We start from the raw sequence: 22,933 nt of genomic DNA, 5'->3' as shown, positions 1-22,933 counted from the left end.
CAGTATTGTGAAGTAATTTGACAAATAAACCGGTTACAATATTTCAGTGTGCTACGCGCATTGCATGTATTTTCTTCAGTCAATGGATTACTGATATTCGTCAATTTAATGCTGGTTCATTTTTACAACAAATAGACTGTTTTGAAAAATCATTGAAAATTATTTGATCTTCTGCTGATTGGATTTATTAATTAAAGGCGATAATTGTAATCAATTTGAAATGGGACAAGGATTATGGGAGTCCCGTCTTCAGTAATGTTTTCTGCAACATTTCACTAATTTCTCTATCAGTGTGAAGGGATATTTGAACGCCCTGAGCAGCAGGTTTCTGAACTTTCTCTGGGTTATTGTGTAAATAGCTGTGTTGGTGCAGGAGCTCAGAAGCTGCAGCATAATCCCAGCCTCTTGAAATTCAGGAAAGGGGGTAAGTATATATCTGCTCTTGAAGGCCGACGTAATTCTAACGCATATGAAATATATAACTGTTGTCATCCAGAGCAGGATAAAACTACTGGATATTGCAAAGAGTAACACAATGGATCGTCTCCGGTTGATCAGCTCAGGATCCTTTTCATCCCTGTCACTGCTGTGCTGCCGGAGGCTGGTTCGGCCGCGACTGGCTATTACAATGCGTTTGACGGTGACAATATTAAAGAACAAAATCAGAAAGAATGGGATCACTGGGGTTAGGATCTGCTCAAACCAAGAATATGCCATCCACATCGGCTCAATGAAAACATTTGTGGACAGCAGACATCCCCACTGAATCCCGTTGTAATGGGAGGAATACAGGAATGGCCAGGGAATGTTCTTCAAGCAGAGCAGCGAACTCACAGTGGTGATAACAACAACTGCAGTTTTCTCGGTGCAATATTTGGTTTTCAGCTTCTGATAGCAAATGGCCACCAGGCGGTCAAAGGTAAAAGAGACCGTCAACCACACAGAAATATCGATTGCAGCTGGAGACATGAAGAGAATGAATCTGCAGACGGGAGTGTAGAGCAGGAATGTGTGTTTCCAATATATTGTAGCAATGCGATGTAAGAGTACATTCCAGACAATAACCATGAGATCGGCTGCCGCCATGGCCACCAAATAGCGGGTGATGCATTTGGAGAGGCCACAGTCTTTGAAACACAGGATTGCGATTGTAACGATGTTCACTGTGAGAAGTAGAATAGAAACCAGACATAATAATGTCACAGGCAGGCGCACATGAACACTGCGATGAGGTTACTGTGGAAGTCTCCACATGTTTCGGTACACAGAGAAAACATTCAGAAAGTCACATTCAAATGTAACAGCACATATTTCGGAACTTGTGAGAGGAAACCGGAGCACTCTGAGGAAACCCACGCAGACACGCCCCCCCCCCCCCCCCCCGTTATCGGAGGGGGGGGACATGCAGACTCCACACTGACACTGACCCATGCCAGAAATCGACCATGGGACCCTGGAGCTCTGAGGCAACAGTCTTCAAGACTGTGCTACCGACAGTTTATAGTCCGGGAAGGTGATTACGCCAAAATAACTGCGCTGTGGCATAGTGATTAGCACTGTTGCTTCACAGCTCCAGGGTCTCAGGTTCGATTCCCGGCTTGGGTCACTGTCTGTGTGGAGTCTGCGCGTTCTCCATGTGGGTGCGTGGGTTTCGTCTGGGTGCTCCAGTTTCCTCCCACAGTCCAAAGATGTGCAGGTCAGGTGGAATGGCTGCGCTAAATTGCCCTTAGTGTCAAAAAAGTGCAAAGTGGGGTTAATGGGTTACAGAGATGGAGTGGAGGTGCCTTGCTTAAGTGGGGTGCTCTTTCCAAGGGCCGGTTCAGACTCGATTTGCTGAACGGCCTCCATAGGCACTGTAAATTCTATGATTCTATGATATCATTCCATGATGCTATAACTGGTCAACATCTGCTACAATCAGGTTCATTTGAAGTTCCATATACTGATATCCACACCCCCTGCGAGCTGCGATAATCTGAATATCCAGTGCTTGGTGTTGGCAGACATTGTGGATTATCACCTCTCATCTGTAATGCAGTAATGCTATGTTTGAGACTTCAGATGGCGTTGAATTAGCTGTTTCAATGGATGCATTAAAACTGGGTAGAAAGCCTAGTTGGCAAGCCGATAACGTCCACGGTTAATGGTTTTGAGGGGACAGAAAATAAGGATGATGACCAGACCGCCAGGGAACAAACCAATGATAAAAATGAGCAGTCTGATCAACCGCTCTGAAAAGGTGATCGGAAACGGAGCGGAAAGGAGCAGAAAGAAAACACTGCGCTACATTTAGAAAGGCAGAACATCATTAAACATGAAGCTGGTCGGAGGTAAGAGTCCAAAGGGGGGAAAAGGGAGTTGCAGAATATCTGACAAATACAAATAATCAGAAGAAATAATATCAAAATGTGAATAAACAAAAAATATCAGCTCTGTAATGCACTGGGACAAAGGACACATTCAGAGATAATGTAGGAGTTTTCTCGATCAGATAGTTATTCTAATGGTCAAACTGAAGAACGTTAAAAAATCATCACCATGTTTAACTCAAAATTGAAGGTTAACGCAATACATTTGCCCGGCTTTGAACATTAAACAGAAACAAGTTCAACATTTCAAGATCTAAAAGTAATTTACCAGGTGCACCGACTGTTGCGAGTACAGGATAGTACACAGCTGCTGACTCGAAAGATTTTGTCAAACGCATTTTCTGCGTCATGGACCCGTGCTGGTGTTGGTGAAGATCTGCCCCTGGTGTTTGACACAGTAAAGTACCATGAACGGTGTATTTATATTAAACTGGATGCTTAGTGATCCGAGGTCTATACATCCCTAATGATGTTCTTTACAGGTTGATCAACAAACAATCCACTGACAGCAGCTGCGCTCTCACTGTCAGTCTCATTGGGGATTACATCACAATCTAAGGATCAGGCTCGAAACTCAAAGATGACGGCTACATTTAAATATGCAATGTTGCTTGTTTCAAAACCATGGCGATCAACATCGTTTTTGCATTTGGATACTGGGCACTAATTGCCTATGCCCTCGCATCATCCCCTCACTCACAATGTCGCGGTCACCGTCCTTATTCATATTAAAGAATCTTCGTCTTTGTTCCTATCAGTTTACCCAGCTTATTTTTCTCTGGTCCTTCCGCATTCATGTTTCCAAATTCATTTTCTCTCTTATTCTGTCTCCCTTTTATAGAAAATCTATTCACTTTGCCCCATCTTCAATTTACCTCCACTCTTTGAGAAACTGCTATATGTTTGTGGGTCTAATTCTCACATCTCTTGTATGCTCTCCCCTGCTCACGCTACAATAACTTGGCAGACAAGTGGTGAGGATGGAACAGAGTTACAGAGGCACATAGACAGATTGGGTGAATGAACAAAGGCTTGGCAAATGGAATATCATGTCGGGAAATGTGATGGTATACATTGCTGGGAAGAATAAAGGATCTCAATATTATTCAAATGCAGAAAGACAGCAGAAATATGCCGCTCAGAGGAGTTTCATGAGAGGTGGGGTCCTCATGAATCAGACATTAAAAGCCAGCGTGGACGTTGAGAAGGCCAGAGGTGCGTAAAATGGAACGTTGGTCTTTGTTTCAGCGGCAGGTGAGAACACAAACAGGGAGGTCTTGTTGCACCTGGACAAGGCACTGATTAGATACAACAGAATTAGTGGTTCCAGCTGATGGCACTGGATTCAATGACGTGTCAGGCAGAGCAAGGCCATAAAGAAACTTAAAAACACTTGTTGGAGTGTAACATTGTTGTTTCTGTTTTTCTATGCGCCTGGGGAGTGTCAATATAGGTCAGTGAAAATATTGACCAACGAAATCGTTGTTTCAATTGATATCGGTGGGCAGATATTTTGGCTTAGTTAACATTCAACAGAGTGGGAGGACGAAACAAGGTCAAGGGTGCATTGATTTGGCAGGAGGTACAACATGCTTTAGATAGGAACTTCGGAAATAGATCGACAGATGCAGTTACTCGGTTGGTTATGAGTGCCATTAAACGATTTCCTCCCAGAATAATAAATATGAATTTTCAGCTCAGAGGAAGATGTAGTCGTTCCAGATATTCCAAACAATTCTATGTAACCTCATAACATTTCACCGCCTCTTTATCTCTATGATACATTTAATGATTATCTTAAGTCTGTTTCCATTCATACCGAACGTTCAAAGGAGTTAGTTTCTACAAAATAGCTAACATCTCCCTGACGCCCCCGCGCCAAATCTATATCATAAGACCATCAGTCCATTGGGTTTAGGAACATCGAGTTTCGCCCATCGAGTCGGCTCTGCCATTCGGTAATGGTTGTTACGGTTCTTACCTGCCTTGACCTCCTTCTTAATCAAAAACCTATCTATCTCTGTCTTAGAGACAGTGTGCTGGCCTCCACAGCCTTCTGCAGCAAAGAGTTCCACATATTCAGTACCCTTTGGTTGAAGAAATTCCTCCTCATCGCAGTTTTTTGTATCGTCCCTTTCGTCTGATACTGTGTCCTCGTGTTCTAGTTTTTCTTACCAGTGGAACAGTCCTCTCAATGACCAATCTATCCAGGCCTCTCAGTATTCTGTAAGTTTCAACAAGATCCACCCTCATCCTTCAAAACTCCAACGAGTACAGACCCAGAGTCCCCAACTGCTCCTTACGGCTGGCTCTCCATTCCAGCCATCATTCTTCTGAACCCCCTCTGGATTCTTTCAAAGACAAACACGTCCTGCCTGAGATACTGGGCCCAAAACTACTGACAATGCTCCTAATGGGGTCTGATAATAACATTATACAGGTGCAGAAGTACATCACTGCTCTTGTGTTCTGTCCTCTCAACATAAATGCTAACATTGCATTTGCCTTCCTAACTACTGACTGAACGTACACGTTAATGGTAAGGTCATCTTCGGCTAGGACGTGTGCTTCTCATTTTCTCAGCATTTCTACATTAGAAAATACTCTGTGCATCTATTCATTCTACCAAAGTGCATTACCTCAAACTGCTGCCCATTGTATTTAATCTGCTACTTATTTGCCCACCCGCTAGCCTGCCCAAGACCCTATGTCGCCCCCTGATTCCTCAACACGACCTGTGCCTCCGCATAACTTTGTATGATAATCAATTTCATTTTACATTTGCAAATTCTAGTCGAACTGAGAGATGAATAAGAAAAGTTGAGGGTACAGTAATGGACATTAGAAAGGTGGAGAGAAGAAATAAATTATATTGAGAGGAAAGGAAAGTACACGAGATGAATAGATTGATATGAGGAGTTTGAAATAGTGCAGCATGTCGGAAAGCTCACAGCGTGGATTGTTGATAATTGAAAAGTGTCTGGGAGGGAAGTAAAGAATGGAAACCGAGAGGTTGAAAAAAGGTATGGAGAATGAAGGTGGAAACTAAGATGAAAGATGAGGGGGACAGAACAAAATTGTGAAGAAGTGAAAGTAGTGGAGAGTGATTTAAGGTGTGGAGAGGGAAGTCAGTGTAGAAAAAGTGGAGTATTTTATTGGCAGTTAAAGGGGGAATAAGACCATAAGACAGAGAAGCAGAATTATGCCACTTGGCCCATCGAGTCTGCTCCGCCATTTAATCATGGCTGGAACGTTCTCATCCCCATTCTGCAGCCTTCAAACCATAACCCCTGATCCCCTTATTGATCAAACACCTATCTATCTATGTCTTAAATACACTCAGTGAATTGGCCTCCACAGCCTTCTGCGTCAGAGTTCCACAGATTCGCCACCCTCTGGCTGAAAAAATTCCTCCTCATCTCTGTTTTAAAGGACCGTCCCTTTCGTCTGAGATTGTGTCCTCTGGTTCTAGTTTTTCCTACAAGTGGAAACATCCTCTCCGCGTCCACTCTATCCTAGCATAACCTTCGGAAGCCCCCTTGCTTCCTCAATACTGCCTGTCCCTCTCAAGTTCTTTGTATCATCTGCAAACTTAGCAACAGTGCCTTCAGTACCTTCTTCCAGATCATTAATGTACATTGTAAAAATGTGGAAGCACCAATATAATGAGGGGGAATCAGCAGATTAGGAAAGAAGCAGCATGTATTTCATTCAAGGTCAGTTTATCTGTTTTGAAAACAGACGTTTAATCTGGGGAATACAGGAGAAACAAGGTCATTGCGCTGCGAGAAGTCCAACGAGCGTTTCTAACGCCCTCTCTCTGAGTCCAGGATGGCATTTGGCCTGACTGGTGCCAGTGTCATGAATGTCGGCAAACCCTTGCAGGACATTCTGAATGGGGAGTGGTAACAGACAGAGGTCGTGGGTAAAATCCGTACCAACGACAGAAATAGAAAATTGGACGAGGTCCTGCATCACAAATTTACGGTTTTCGGACCAGATTGAAAAGATGACGTCAGAGGTTAATGTCTCCGGATCCTTGACAGCGAGGATTGGATGAAGTTGGGGGGGGGGGGGGGGTGGGTATAGCAGATGAATGGCTGCTACTGAGATGGTGCAGGCGACTCGGCCACTGATTCCGTTCCTGGGAAAGGCGCAACATATAAATCTCGGATTAGTTGCACCTGAATCGGAATGTAATCTACAACTTTGCGGTGGGTTTGATGACACTATTCGAGGGGGTGACAACTGGATTGGCTGGGGAAAACGGTCACAATGTGCAGGTTCAATAGGGGGTCACACAGAGATAAATACAGAACAAAAACTAGTCAGTCTGGATGGGAGAGCAAAGATAAACCTGCTAGGGCACAACGGAAGCCAAATATGTACAGGTTAGTTTGATAGGCTATGGACAATGCGCAGGGTATTGATTTACACATAATAGTAATTTCACTTGGAACGAAGGAGGTTGATAGGCTATGGTAAATGCGCAGGGTATTGATTTACACATAATAGTAATTCTCACTTGGAACCAAGGAGGTTGATAGGCTATGGTCAATGCGCAGGGCATTGATTTACCCATAACAGTAATTCTCACTTGGAACGAAGGAGGTTGAGGGGCTATGGTCAATGCGCAGGGTATTGATTTACCCATAATAGTAATTCTCACTTGGAACCAAGGAGGTTGAAGGGCGACCTGATAGAGGTCTACAAATTTATGTGGGGCATCTAGAGAGTGGATAGTCAGAGACGTTTTCCCATGTTAGAGGGGTCAATTACTAGGGGGCATAGGTTTAAGGTGCGAGTGGCAAGGTTTAGAGGAGATGGACAAGGGAAGTTTTTTTACATAGAGTGTAGTCGCTGCCTGGAACTCGCTGCCGGAAGAGGTGGTGGAAGCAGGGACGAGAGTTAAGTTTGAGGGGCTTCTTGACAAATTCATGAATAAGATGGGAATAGAGGGATACGGATCCCGGAAGTGTAGAATATTTTAGTTGAGACGGGCAGCATGGTCGGCGCAGGTTTAGAGGGCCGAAGGGCCTGTTCCTATGCTGTACTTTTCATTGTTCTTGTTCTTGTTTTTTGTATATGCCTGCACTGGATTCACTTTCAATCAGAGGGTAATTACCCTTTGAATTCTTCCTATTGAACCGGTCATCACCACACACTCAGGCAGTAGAATCCCCATCCTCACCACTCGCTCTGTTGAAAAGTCCGAATTTATATCATCATTGTTTCAGTTCCTCAAACCTTTAATCCAGAGCTGCTCATTCTTAATCATCTCCTGCTGCTTCTCCCTTTCTCCTGCTGAACTCCTGTTATCTGGAAACCGCCATCAGCCCTCTGCTGAATCCCTTCTGTACTCACACAATACCTTCAAATCCTTACAGAACTGCGGAATCCAGAACAGGACATAATATTCCTGCACATAATTTTACAAGTTGAAAATAACCTATTTGCTCTTGTTCTGTATTCCATTATCAATAAAGTTGATTGCATGATATTGAATTCGAGATTCACACAAAATGTTCCATTATTCATCGACTCTCCTTCTGCTCTTGCAGTTTCTACTGATGAGCCATTTCCTTTAAAGAGTTTCTACATGTTCGCCGCTCTGATATGATCGGGAAACGGTCCCTTGAATTGTAAATTCCCAATCAGGACCACATTTTTGTGCTATTCCGGGGTGCGGATGAATCTACTGTCTCCACGTCCTTATTAAACGCACCCCACCCCGTGGCTAACTCTGCAAAATCGTTCCTTTTGATTTAAAAGAGTCAATAACGAATTATCATTTCATATGAACAGCAAGTGCACCCCTGACCAGACCCTACACCGACTAATTCCCCCTCTCTGTGAACAGTCCCTACTCTGACTAATTCCCCCTCTCTGTGAACAGCCCCCACCCTGAGTAATTGCCCTCTCTGTGAACAGCACCTACCCTGACTGATACCTCCTCCCTGTGACCAGCCCCTACTCTGACTGATTCCCCCTCCCAGTGAACAGTTCCTAACCTGACTAATCCCTCCTCCCTGTGAACAGCCCCAACTCTGACTGATTCCCCCTCCGAGTGAACAGTCCCTAATCTGACTAATCCCTCCTCCCTCTGAACAGCCCCTACACTGACAAATTCCCCCCTCCTCAGTTTTTTTCAAGACACCTAAACACTTCGTCTTTTTGGATCTCAATGTGACCGAAGCTATCTGCGCACCCTTTTCCAGATACAACTTCCACCAATTCCTTCTCTTTGGTGAATACTCATGCTAAGTATTCATTTTGTACCTCGCCCATTTTGTCCGGCTCCACACATATGTTCCCTTTTCAATCCTTCAGTGGGCCAACCCTTTCACTGGCTACCCTCGTTCTTTTTATATACGTGTAAAAAGCCTTCGGATCTTCCTTAACCCTATTTGCCAATTACATTTCGTGACCTCCTTTTAGCCCTCCTGAACCCTTGCTTAAGTTCCTTCCTCCTTTCCTTGTATTCCACACGGGTTTCGTTTGTTCCCAACCTTCTAACCCTGACTAACGCCTCGATTTACTTTTTGACGAGGCCTGCAATATCTCTCGTTATCCAAGGTTGCCGAAGTTTGCCGAATGTATCCTTCTTCCGCAAAGGAGCATGCAGGTCCTGAATTCCTTTCGTTACATTTGAAAGCCTCCCACGTGTCAGATTTTGATTTACCCTCAAACATCCGCCCCCATTCGAGATTCTTCAGCTTCAGCCTAATATTGTTATAATTAGCCTTCCCCGAATTTAGCACGTTCACCGTAAGGCAACTCGTATCCTTATACAGCAGCACTAAAACCTACTGAATTGTGGTCACTGTTCCCGAAATGCTCCCCCACTTTAACTTCTACCAATAGGCCGGGATCATTCCTCAATACAATGTCCAGTGCAACCCCTTCCGTAGTTGAACTCTCTACATATTGTTATAAGAAGCCCCCCTGGATGCACCAAACAAACTGCCCAGTCCAAGCCCCCATCACTGTGTGAGTCCCAGTCAATACTGGGGAAGTGGAAGTCTCCCATCACCACGACACTATTGCTTTTACACCTTTTCAAATTCTGTCTGGTTATCTGCTCCTCAATCTCCCGCTGGCTGTTGGCAGGACTGCAGTAAACCCCCGACATTGTGACTGCTCCATCTTATTCCTGATCTCAACCCATATAGACTCGCTGCCCTCTGATGTGACCTCCCGTAGTTCGGCTGTGATAGTCTCCCTAACCAGTAGTGCAACACCGCTACCCCCTTTACATCCCCCTCTATCCCCCCTGAAACTTCTAAATTCTGGAACGTTTGGCTGCCAATCCTGTCCTTCCCTCAACCAGGTCTCTGTAATGGCAACAACATCATAGTTCCAAGTACTAATACAAGCTTTAAGTTCATCAGCCTTATCCGTTATACTTCTTTCATTAAAACTATGCACTTCAGACCACCAGTGCCGCTGTTTGCAGCAACATCTCCCTGTCTGCTCTTCCCCAAAGCCATCCTGGCCCTACTCCCCATTTCTCCCTCAATGTTTTCACCTGACCTGTTGCTCCTGTACCCAACCCCCTGCCACACTACTTTAAAACCTCCCGTTCTTTTCTCTCGAGCACTGTTTAAACAGACTGTTTACTGCACGACACTGTTTACATAGTCTGTTTACTGTTGCACATGTTCAATCCACTGTTAATCGTTGGGAACTGTTTAAATAGACTGAGGGCGCTGTTGAAATAGACACAGTTTATTGTCGGCTAATATTTAAATAGACTGATTACTGGAGGATGCTGTTTAAATCGACTCTGTTTACTTTAGGCCACTGTTTAAACAGACTTTACTGTTGGGCACTGTTTAAATAGACTGTTTACTGAAGGACTATTTTTCTGGTCTCTGTTTAGTAGCGCACTGTTTCAATAGACTTTGCTATAGGACACTTTAAATAGACTGTTTACTGTCGGGCACTGTTTAAATAGACTGTTTACTGTAGGGCACTGATTAAATAGACTGCTTACTGTTTAAATCAGTGGTTCTCAACCGGGGTCCACATGGGGGTCCATGAAACATTACTGGGGGTCCACACAAAAAAAATACCGAATTGGGTGTCCACGGTGATATTTTAGTGGTCCATAGAGCAATTCTACTTCAGAACAATTGTTATTACTGAGAATAAAATTTTTACAGTAATCTGTGCCATATTAAAATACTAAAAGTAGAAATATTTATGTAGCTATGAATTTTTTATGGCAATCAAGTAGAAGAAAAAAACTTTACATTTGACAGTGTCGTAAATTTAAAGTTACCTAGAACAAACGGAGGTGAAAATCACCCATCTTTTCTCAGGTAGCAGGCAGCGACCTTAGATGTTTGTTTTCATGATGAATATTCACCTCTCTCTCTCTCTCTTTCTCTCTCTCGCACTGACAAAGGTCAATAGACTTTAAATAGACTACAGTAGAGCACTGTTTAAATACACTGTTTACTGTAGCCTACTGTTTAAATAGACTGTTTACTGTAGGACGCTGTTTATATAGCCTCTGTTTATTGTTGAACACTGTTCAATAGACTCTTAACCGTTGGAAAATGTTTAAATACACTGTTTACTGCAGGACACTGTTTAAAATACAAAGTTTACTGTAGGCTTCGGTTTAACTAGACTAAGACTACAGGAGAGTGGTGGTTAAATCGACTCTGTTTAGTTTAAGCCACTGTTTAAATAGACGGTTTACTGCAGGGCACTGTTTAAATAGGCGTTTTGCTGAAGGGCACTGCGCAAATAGACTTTTAACTGAAGGGTGGTGTTTAAATAGACTTTTTACGAAAGGGTGGTGTTTAAATAGACTGTTTACTTGCCACTATTTAAATAGACACTTTACTGTTGGGCACTGTTTAAATAGACTGTTTACTGTAGGACACCGTTTAAATAGGCTGTTTGCAGTAGGGCACTGTTCTCTGAGATATTTAAAATTTAGTCATGCAGGGCAACACGGTGACGTACTGGGTTAGCACTGCAGCCTCTGCACGCCGAGGGCCCATGTTTAATCCCGGCTCTGGGTCACTATCCCTTTGGACTTTGTACATTCTCCCCGTATTTGCGCCCGTTTCACCCTCACACCCCAATGATGTGCAGGGTAATTGGATTGGCCGTGCGAAATTTATTGGCATTTTCTTTAGAAAAAATGTCATGCTCGACCTCTAAGATTTTTAAAATGTAGTCATTTTCGGCCTTGAAGATGTTTAAACTTTGCCATCCTCTGCTTCGAAGATTTTTCCATTTTAGCCATGTTCAGCCTGGAATCTGTATAATATTTTGACAACCTCGGCCTCTACGACATTTAAAACTTTGCCATGCTCGTTCTTGAAGATGGTTAAAATGTAGCCATACTCGGCCTCAAAGACGAATAAATTTAGCCATGCTCGGGCTCGAAGATGTTGAAAATGTAACCATGCTCTGCCTTTAAGTTGTTTATATTATAGCCATGCTTGGCCCTGCTCGGCCTCGAAGATGTTTGATATTTACACATACTCGGCTTCGAATATGTTTAATATGTTGTCGTGCTCGGCCTCTGCGACGTTTAAAATTTAGCCATACTTGGCCTCAAGGCCCTGTTCGGCCTGGAAGATGTTCAATAGTTCTGACGATTTGTCCCATGTGCCCATCATTATAAGAGTAATGATGGGCACAGAAACAATAATGATGGATCAAATAGGCTCCTTTAGTTTTCTGGTGTCAATTACTCTTAATGTTTGCAATGGTTCCTAAAAGCAACAAAGTCGCAAAATATGTCTCACTGAAAAGACAACGTGGAAGAATATTCTACTCGGGCGAACTGCAGCAATTTAAATCTTCACCCCACACCAAGAGATACAGTACAGAAACAGAAGAAAGGAGAGAGTTAGAGATATAGGGGGACATAGTGTTTAAATCTATGTTAGATTGCACCCCACTTCGTTGTCCCTTACTGCCGCTGCCACATTGTTCTTGTGTTGCTGGATTCATGCAGTTAGAAATACCTCAGATACAGCTTCCGATGAAGCAGACGTTACATGACGGACTCCACCGTAATAATGAACATCAGTTCATCCCATGTCCCAGAAATTCAAAGCAGCAATGCTATAAACGTTCACTTTTCCGGGATTGTGTTTCTGGTTCAGGCAGCATTTAATTTCCGCCCCGAATTATTGACCTTCGGAAGGGGGCAGTGAGCTGCCTTGCTGATCGGCTGACTTACGTGAGGTGTGGGGACACCCAATGTGGTTTTGTGGAATTCTGGTCCTTCAAGATGATAGTGGTCGTGCGTTTGAAAGTTGCTGTATAAGCAACCTCGGGGAGTTCCTGCATTGCATTTTGGGATGGTGCATAGGGGTTCTACAGTGATTTTGTGGCGGAGGGATTAAATGTTTCTGGAAGGGGGGGAGGGGGGCAATCAAGCGGGATGATTTGTCCAGGATTGCATCTAACTTCTTGAGTGTTTTTGGAGATATGTGGTATCATGTACAATACACAAAATGTATTAATATATTTTCCTGAGTAAGTAATTGTTATAGACCAGGTTTTGGAAGCTCCAAACAATGTTATGAAGTCCAACTGACCGACAACCTTGATGTTGAATTGGGCTCGGATGAACACAAGATATTTCCCTTCAGGTGTGATTCAACAGTCTTCCTGGACACTTAAATCAAAATAAGCTTTATCCGAAGAACTTAGTTAACACATGTATATAAATAGCAATAATTATTATCAATTACAAACAAAAAGACACCATATAGCCACAGGAATCTATGTATAACACTTAATGGATTTCCCCTTAACTGTTCCAATTCAAAAACAAAATCCCATGAACCAGAAACCACCTTTGGAAGGCGTGGCCCAGCACTCTTCATTCTCACTGGAATGAGACTGGCGGTCCTGAGGTTCAAATTTCGTCCACCAGCAGGTTAAACCCTTCCGGAGAGGAAACTGCATTTTATTTTAATTTACAAAAGCAGAGAGCTCTAATCAATGTTTTTTTTTACTTCGTCAGATATTAATAGTGAAAAAATAAACAGGCCAAAATACTTCATTTCTCTGTCTGTGTCCACAACAATCAAAATTGAAAGCGAAAGTAAAAACCTCACAAAGCCACAGCTCAGATTCAGCCACAAATGAAATTAGTGAAGCCATGTGATGAGACAAAAAACATTTTAAGGGACATTCCCATGACTCAATCTTGTTTCTAAATTAAAAAATCAGATAATCAATATATATCCTTAATGCACTTTTCTTCCATTTAAGTTGTGAATAATTGACAAAGTGTGATAGAGAATCCGGTGAACGTGCACGGCAATAATCTTTCCCTGAATGCCATCAAAATGAAGGAGTTGTCATGGACTTCAGGAAGCGTAGTGCAGAACATGCTTCGGTCTACATCAATGGAAACGAAGTACAAACGCTTCATTTTGGTGTCCAGATCACCAATAACCGTCCTGGTGTCCCCATGCCGACACTATCGTTAAGAAAGCCGACCAGCGACTCAACTTTCTCAGAAAACTAAGGAAATTTGGCATGTCAGCTATGACATTCACCCACTTTTACTGATGCACCATATAACGAATTCTTCCTGGTTCTGTCACAGCTTGATATGGATCCTGCTCTGCCCAAGATCGCAGGGAAATTCGAAAGGACGTGAATGCAGCCCAATCCATTCCGCAAACCAGCCTCCCACCCATTGACTGTCTACAATGCCCACTGCCTCGGAAACGCATCCAGCATAATTAATCCACGCAGTATGAATACACTCAGTTCCACCTTCTTCCGACATAATAAAGGTGCCAAAGTTTGAGGTCACTTACCAACCGACTCAAGAACAACATCTTCCCTGCAGCCATCAGACTTTTGAAAGGACCGACGTCACATTAAGTTGATCTTTCTCTACACCCTCGCTTTAACTGCAACATTACATGCTGCACTGTCTCCTTCCTTCCCTATGTACCGTAAGCGTTCTGTGCATCGCACCAATAAGCAATTATTTTTGCTTTAGACTAATAATGTGAGACTAACCAATCAAATCAATAGGTCAGTTATTGCGCAGAGCTGGGATAGAACTTTGGTTTCCGCAGTGAGAAACCAGAAAGTAACCACGTGGCACAAGCCGCATTGAAAAATAATTGACGTGCAATCTCCAAAAAATACACCTACTTATCATTTAGAAATCTGGGTCTGTTTCTATTCGGTGCAGCACACATGTTTTAGAAATATTAAAAACTCCAGGCGGCGCACACGCTGACACAGGTTCGATCGTCCAGCTAAGTTGATGGTATGAAGTAACCAGTGAGTTAAAGTTGACGCTGGCTTCAAGTACGGACACAGTATATATTCACGGAATACCGTGGTCATACTCGCCATAGTGGGTAACATTGAGAGGGATCTCCAAGTGTTGGTCCACACCATCTCAGAGCCAGGTGACACTCAACAATTTAAAAATGTGTGAAGTAGCGACGGAGGACATTCGTTATATTTGACCTGAGCAGCAATATGGATTTGCAGACCATGCAATCCCACTCGGCCGCTCTTTCCCCATTTGATTCCTGTCACTCTTCCCATTCCCTTTTGAAACCACTGTTGTATATGCCTGCACCGAACTCACAGACCATGCAGACCAGATCAGAACAACCCGCGGTGGGAATTGGTCAGTAGTTTACTATTAGGGATGCTGGGATACACTGTGGCTGGGTTCATGGAAATAAAAGCTGAAGGTTTGGGCAGCACGGTAGCATTGTGGATAGCACAATTGCTTCACAGCTCCAGGGTCCCAAGTTCGATTTCGACTTGTGTCACTTTCTGTGTGGAGTCTGCACATCCTCCCCGTGTGTGCGTGGGTTTCCTCCGGGTGCTCCGGTTTCCTCCCACAGTCCAAAGATGTGCAGGTAGGGTGGATTGGCCATGAAAAATTGCCTTAGTGTCCAAACGTCTATGATTAACCTAGGACAAAAGTTCGGCACAACATCATGGTCCGAAGGGCCTATTCTGTGCTCTATTTCTCTATCTATCTATTTGAGATCCAGATTCCAGTCGTGGGGAGGGCAGAAAACGGGGCCTGGAAGCACCACTAGCACTGGGAGAGATCATGGACAGCATTAGTTCCATGCAGACGGGGAAGGGGCCGGACTGATTCCCGGCGGACTTCTACAAAAAATTTGCGACAGCACTTGCCCCGCACCTGCGGGAGATGTTCACAGACTTGCGAGCTAGGGGCACACTGCCACCCACGCTAGCACCGGCCTCAATCTCGTTGATACCTAAGAAAGACAAAGAACCAACGAAATGTCGGTCATACAGACCCATTTCACCGCTAAACACAGATGCCAAAATACTGGCCAAAATTCTAGTCAAAAGGCTAGAAGACTACCTGAGGTTGTCACAGAGGAGCAAACGGGCTTCGTCAAATGTAAACAGCTTACCTCGAACATCAGGTGCCTGCTGAACGTGATAATGACCCTCTCCGGGGAGAGAACACAAGAGGTGATCATCTCCCTGGACGCAGAAACGGCCTTCGACAGTCAAATTGAAATGCCTAATTGAGGTACTGGAGCGGTTTGGGCTTGGAACAGGGTTCAACTCTTGGGTAAAGCTCCTATACAACACTCCCACGGCGAGCGTACAGACCAACAATACCAACTCCCAATACTTCCAATTGCACAGGGGCACCAGATGAGGATGCCCACTGTTCCCGCTGCTCTTCGCACTAGCAACCAAACCGCTAGCAATCGCGCTCAGGGCAGAAAAATGTTGGAGGGGGATCCGAAGAGGAGGCAGAGAGCACAGAGTCTCACTCTATGCAGATGACGTGCTCCTCTACATCTCGGACCCGCAGAGCAGCTTAGACGGGATCATTGCGCTCCTGAAAGAGTTTGGAGCCCTCTCGGGCTACAAACACAACATGAGCAAAAGCGAGATCTTCCCAGTACACCCGCAAGTGGGGGTGGGGGGGGGGGGGCAGCACTAACGGGACTGCCGTTTAAACAAGCCCGACATAGGTTCCGCTGCCTGGGGATCCAAATAGCCCAATGACTGGAAAGGGATCCACAAATGGAACCTCACCAGTCTGTCGGAGGAAGTAAAAAAGTACCTGCAAAGGTGGAACACACTCCCACTCTCCCTTGCGGGGAGAGTCCAGACGATCAAAATGAAGGTACTGACCAGCTTCCTCTTCCTGTTTAGATCCATCCCGATTTAAATCCCAAGGCCTTTTTCAAAGCACTGGACAAACTAATCATGCCGCTCATATGGGGGGGGGGGGGGATAAGTTGCTAGGATCCCAAAGAAGGTCCTACAAAAAACAAAATCCAGGGGGGGCTAGATCTCACAAACATGCAATTCTACTACTGGGCGGCAACAGCCGAACGAGTAAGGGGATGGATCCAGGAGCCAGAGGCCGACTGGGTGCACGAGGACGAGGCCTCCTTCGTGGGGACCTCTCTCCGGGCCCTCGCCACTGCACAACTCCCATCCCGACCCAAAAAACACTCCAGCAGTCCGGTGGTGATAGGCACCTTCCAATCCTGGAACCAACTGAGGTTGCAATTTGGCCTGACCAAAATGTCTGACAAAGCTCCCATCTATAACAACCATAGGTTCACACCAGCACTGACTGACGCCACCTTCAAAAGGTGGAGGCAGGACGGATGGACACTGACAGTCTGGGACCTATACACGGGCGGCAGGATCGCAACACTGGACGAACTGACAGATAAATTGTCCAGTGTGTATTAGTGTATCTGTGTGTCTGTGAGTGTGTGTGTTAGTGTTGTGAAATTCCTAATATACTTCATGTATGCAGTGGTTCCAAAAAGCAACAAAGTCACAGATTGCGCTTGACTTGAAAAATATGTCGAAGAATATTCTGCGCCGGAGAACAGCAGCAAAGCAAATCTTCACCTGATAGCAATAGAAACAAAACAGAAAAAGGGAGAGTGGTAAATAGAAAAAGGAGGAGAGAGCGATTAAGGGTCGAGTACATTGCACAACACACACTTGCACCTGCCTGCAGCAAGCCCGTTGTTTCTGTCTTCCAGGATTCATGCTGTTAGAAATACTTTAGATCAGTTTCTTCTGAAGCAGAAATTACATGATGCATTCCTCCCAAAGAACTGAGAACAGATCATAATAATAATAGCAATCGCTTATTGTCACATGTCGACTTCAATGAAGTTACTGTGAAAATCCTCTCGCCGCCACATTCCGACTCCTGTTTATAGATTTCATAGAATTTAGAGTGCAGAAGGAAGCCATTCGGCCCATCGAGTCTGTACCAGCTCTTTTTTTTTGAAAGAGCACCCTACCCAAGCTCACAACTCCACCCTATCCCCACAACCCAGTAACCCCACCCAACACTAAGGGTAATTGTGGACACTAAGGGTCATTTATAATCCACCTAACCTGCACATCTTTGGACTGTGGGAGGAAACCGGAGCATCCAGAGGAAACCCACGCACACACGGGGAGAACGTGCAGACTCCGCACAGACAGTGACCCAAGACGGGAATCGAACCTGGGACCCTGGAGCGGTGAAGCAATTGTGCTAACCACCATGCTACCGTGCTGCCCTGTTCGAGGATTCCGGTATGGGAATTGAACCATCACTGTTATCATACTTCTGCATTGGAATCCCACGGTGCTGAACCAGGTCCCAGAAATTCAATGCAACGTCTCATAAAAAGTTCACTTTTCTATGGGATTTGCGAGTTACTGGTTCGGGCAGTATTTAATACCCATCTCTTGTTCTTCTCCAGAAGGTGGTAGTGAGCTGCCTTCTTGAACAGCTGCAATCAGTGAGGGGCAGGTGCACCCACCGTGCTTCCAGGGACGGAGTTTCAGAATTTTTTCCGATTCCGTGAGGGTACAATTATGATTCGAAGTGGTTGTTGTGAGTGACTTGAGGGAAAACCTCCACCTACGTCCCTTTGTTGTCCTTCCAGAGGATGCTTGTGGGTTTGGAAGGTGCTCTCTCTTGAACCCTGATGAGATACTGTAATGCATTTCGGAATGGTTCACAGGGCTGCCATTGTGCGTCTCCGGTGGAGGGATTCAATGTTTCTGGAAGTGGAGCAATCAAGCGGGATGCTTGGTGCTGGATGGTGAAGGAATTCTTGAGTGTTCTTGGAGATATGGGGCACAGTGTGTCACGTGCAAAACACAAAATGGTTTCATTAATTTGCTTGAGTAAACATTCTGTTCTTAAATTCAAAAATGAGATACTCCATGAAGACGGCATTCTTAATGCACATTTTCTCCATTTAAGTCGTGAACAATTGACAATGTGTGATCAGTAGCTCCTTTGGAAATCTCCTGAATCCAAAAAAAAATGCATTCGTTCAAGCTTTTACGATGCCTAACTGCATCTCTGGTCCTAAAACCTTTGTTGTTTTCGATGCTAACATTTTTCTTTATCCATCACTGCAGCAGTCGCGCGCACACTCGAAGCCATGCTATTGGTGATTGGGCAGAGCTGGATTGGATTGGAATGGATTATTGTCACCCTGTACCGGGGTACAGTGACAAGCATTGTTCTGAGTACAGTTCAGACAGATTATTTCGTAAATGAAAAGAAAATACTTCGGGTAAACATAAAATACATCATGTAAATACATAGACACGGGTGGAGCATACAGGTGTAGTACTGAGCCGTACAGACGCATATGTGAATAGATCAGATTAGTCCCTATGAGGGCCTTTAGAAGTCTGTTAACAGCGGGGAAGAAGCTGTATTTGAGTCTGTTCGTGACTGCTTTCAGACTTTTGTATTTCCTGCCCGATGTAATAGATTGGAAGAGTGAGTAAAACGGGTGGGAGGGATCTTTGATTATTTTGCCCACTTTCGCCAGGCAGCGGGAGGTGTAGACATAGACAGTGGACGGGAGGGAGTTTGTGTGGTAGAGTGGATGTGTTCACGTCTCTCTGTCGTTTCTTGCGGTCATAAGTCGAGTAGTTGCCATACCGGGCTCTGATGCAGCCAGATAGGATGCTTCCTTCGATCTATTAAACTCGGTAAGAATTAGTCTGGACATGCCGAATTTTCTTAGTTTTCTGAGGAACTATCGGCGCTGTTGTGCTTAATTGGTCGTAGTGTCTAACAACGGTGGACCAGGACATCTGTATTGTTTGTGCAAACCTGAGCATTTGGGCTGTTTAGCACAGGGCTAAATCGCTGGCTTTTAAAGCAGACCAAGCAGGCCAGCAGCACGGTTCAATTCCCGTAACAGCCTTCCCGAACAGGCGCCGGAATTTGGCGACAAGGGGCTTTTCAAAGTAACTTCATTTGAAGCCCACTCGTGACAATAAGCGATTTTCATTTCATTTCATTTCATTTGAAGCAGTCAACCATCCGCACTACTGCAACGTTGATGCAGAGGCGTGCATAAAATGCTTTGCTTCCTGATGTCAATGAACAGGTCTTCAGTTTTGATACATTGAGGGTGAGATTATTGTCGTTGAACCAAATCACTGGGCTCTCTATCTAACTGCTGAATTCTGAATCATCACTGTGCGAGATCCTACCCACTAGTGTCGTATCGCCCGTAATCTTGTCGGGCACTGTTTACATGGCCTAACTTTACAGCAGGGTACTGTTCACAGAAACACTGTTTACTGTATGCATTGTTTGCATAGACGGTTTACAGGACGGTACTATCCACATAAACACTGTTTACTGTATGCACTGTTTGCATAGACTGTTTACAGCAGGGTACTGTTCGCATAAACACTGTTTACTGTACGCACTGTTTACATAGACTGTTTACAGCAGGTACTATCCACATCAACACTGTATACTGTATGCACTGTTTGCATAGACTACAGCAGGGTACTATCCACATAAACACTGTTTACTGTATGCACTGTTTGCATAGACTGTTTACAGCAGGGTACTGTTAACATAAACACTGTTTACTGTACGCACTGTTTACATAGACTGTTTACAGCAGGTACTATCCACATCAACACTGTATACTGTATGCACTGTTTGCATAGACTACAGCAGGGTACTGTTCACATAAACACTGTTTACTGTATGCACTGTTTGCATAGACTGTTTACAGCAGGGTACTAGCCACATAAACACTGTTTACTATATGCACTGTTTGCATAGACTGTTTACAGGAGGGCACGGTTCACATAAAAACTGTTTACTATATGCACTGTTTGCATAGACTGTTTACAGGAGGGTACGGTTCACATAAACAGTGCTTACTGTATGCACTGTATGCATAGACTGTTTACAGGAGCGTATGGTCCATATAAACGCTTTTTACTATAAGTACTGTTTGCATAGGCTGTTTACAGCAGGGTGCGGTTGACGTAAACACTGTTTACTGTATGCACTGTTTGCACAGACTGTTTACAGGAGGGTACGGTTGACATAAACAGTGTTTACTGTATGCACTGTTTGCATATACTGTTTACAGTAGGGTAATGATAACATAAACACTGTATACTGTATGCACTGTTTGCATAGACTGTTTAGAGCAAGGTACTGTTCACATAAACATTGTTTACTGTATGCATTGTTTGCATAGACTGTTTATAGCTGGGTACTGTCCACATAAACACTTTTTTGCTGTATGCATTGTTTGCATAGACTGTTTATAGCTGGGTACTGTTCACATAAACGCTGTTTAATGTATGCACTGTTTGCATAGACTGTTTACAGCAGGGTACTGTTCACATAAACACTGTTTACTGGATGCACTGTTTGCATAGACTGTTTACAGCAGGGTACTGTTCACATAAAAACTGTTTACTGTACTGGATACATCGACTGTTTACAGGAGGGTACGGTTCACATAAACACTATTTACTGTATGCACTGTTTCCATAGTCTGTATACAGGAGGTTACGGTTCACATAGACGCTGTTACAGTATGCACTGATTGCATAGACTGTTTACAGCAGGGTACTGTTCACATAAACATTGTTTACTGTATGCACTGTTTCGTAGACTGTTTACAGGCGGGTGCTGTTCACATAAAAACTGTTTACTGTATGCACTGTTTGCATAGACTGTTTACAGCAGGGGACTGTTCAAATCAACACTGTTTACTGTATGCACTGTTTGCATTGACTGTTTACAGCAGGGTACTATCCACATAAACACTGTTTACTGTATGCACTGTTTGCATTGACTGTTTACAGCAGGGTACTATCCACATAAACACTGTTTACTATATGCACTGTTTGCATAGACTGTATACAGGAGGGCACGGTTCACATAAACAGTGTTTACTCTATGCACTGTATTGCATATACTGTTGACAGTAGGGTAATGATAACATAAACAGTGTTTACTGTATGCACTGTTTGCATAGGCTGTTTACAGCAGGGTGCGGTTCACGTAAACACTGTTTACTGTATGCACTGTTTGCACAGACTGTTTACAGGAGGGTACGGTTGACATAAACAGTGTTTACTCTATGCACTGTTTGCATATACTGTTGACAGTAGGGTAATGATAACATAAACAGTGTTTACTGTATGCACTGTTTGCATAGACTGTTTAGAGCAAGGTACTGTTCACATCAACCCTGTTTACGGTATGCACTGTTTCCATAGACTGTTTACAGCAGGGTTCTGTTTATTGTTTGCGCTGTTTAGAGCAGGGTACTGTTCACATAAACCCTGTTTACGGCATGCACTCTTTGCATAGATTGTTTTCAGCAGGGTACTGTTCACATAAACATTATTTACTGTATGCACTGTTTACATAGACTGTTTACAGCAGGGTACCGTTCACTTAAACACTGTTTGCTGTAGCCAGTGTTTGCATAGACTGTTTACAGGAGGATACGGTACCCATAAACACTGTTTACTGTGTGCACTGTTTACATAGACTGTTTACAGCAGGGTGATGTTCACATAAACACGTTTACTGCATCCACTGTTTACATAAACTGTTTACAGCAGGGTCCTGTTCACAAAAACACTGTTTACTGTATGCACTGTTTGCATAGACTGTTTATAGCTTGGTACTCTTCAAATAAACACTGTTTACTGTTGGTACTGTTTGCATAGACTGTTTACAGGATGGTACGGTTCACATAAACACTGTTAACTTTTTACATCGACTGTTTACAAGAGGGTACGGTTCCCATAACCACTGTTTGCTGCATGAACTGTTTCCATAGACTGTTTACCGCAGGGTACTGTTAACATAAACACTGTTTACTGTATGCACTGTTTGCATAGCCTGTTTAGAGCAGGGTACTGTTCACATAAACACTGTTTACTGTCTGCATTGTTTGCATAGGCTTTTTATCGCTGGGTACTGTTCACATAAACACTGATTACTGTATGCACTGTTTGCATAGACTGTTCACAGCAGGGTACTGTTAACATAAACATTGTTTACTGTATGCACTGTTTCGTAGACTGTTTACAGGAGGGTGCTGTTCACATAAAAACTGTTTACTGTTTGCACTGTTTGCATAGACTGTTTATGGCATGGTACTGTTCACATAAACATTGTTTACTGTATGCCCTGTTTCGTAGACTGTTTACAGGAGGGTACTATCCACATAAACACTGTTACTGTATGCACTGTTTGCATAGAC

At 43.9% G+C, this 22,933-nt stretch overlaps 1 protein-coding gene across 1 annotated transcript; it reads right to left on the bottom strand.

Moving 5' to 3' along the window:
• Positions 1–249: 249 nt before the first annotated feature.
• Positions 250–2,719, bottom strand: LOC119960489 (probable G-protein coupled receptor 139). Its single transcript, XM_038788189.1, has 2 exons — positions 2,638–2,719; positions 250–1,163 (listed from the first exon to the last, which is right to left on the bottom strand). The coding sequence occupies exons 1-2, from the start codon at positions 2,717–2,719 to the stop codon at positions 250–252; spliced, it is 996 nt and encodes a 331-aa protein (XP_038644117.1).
• Between the last annotated feature and the right edge of the window lie 20,214 nt (positions 2,720–22,933).

The sequence above is a fragment of the Scyliorhinus canicula genome, unplaced genomic scaffold (genome assembly GCF_902713615.1).
Source record: "Scyliorhinus canicula unplaced genomic scaffold, sScyCan1.1, whole genome shotgun sequence".
NCBI classification, from domain to species: domain Eukaryota; kingdom Metazoa; phylum Chordata; class Chondrichthyes; order Carcharhiniformes; family Scyliorhinidae; genus Scyliorhinus; species Scyliorhinus canicula.
This window is presented reverse-complemented; position numbering and strand designations above follow the sequence as displayed.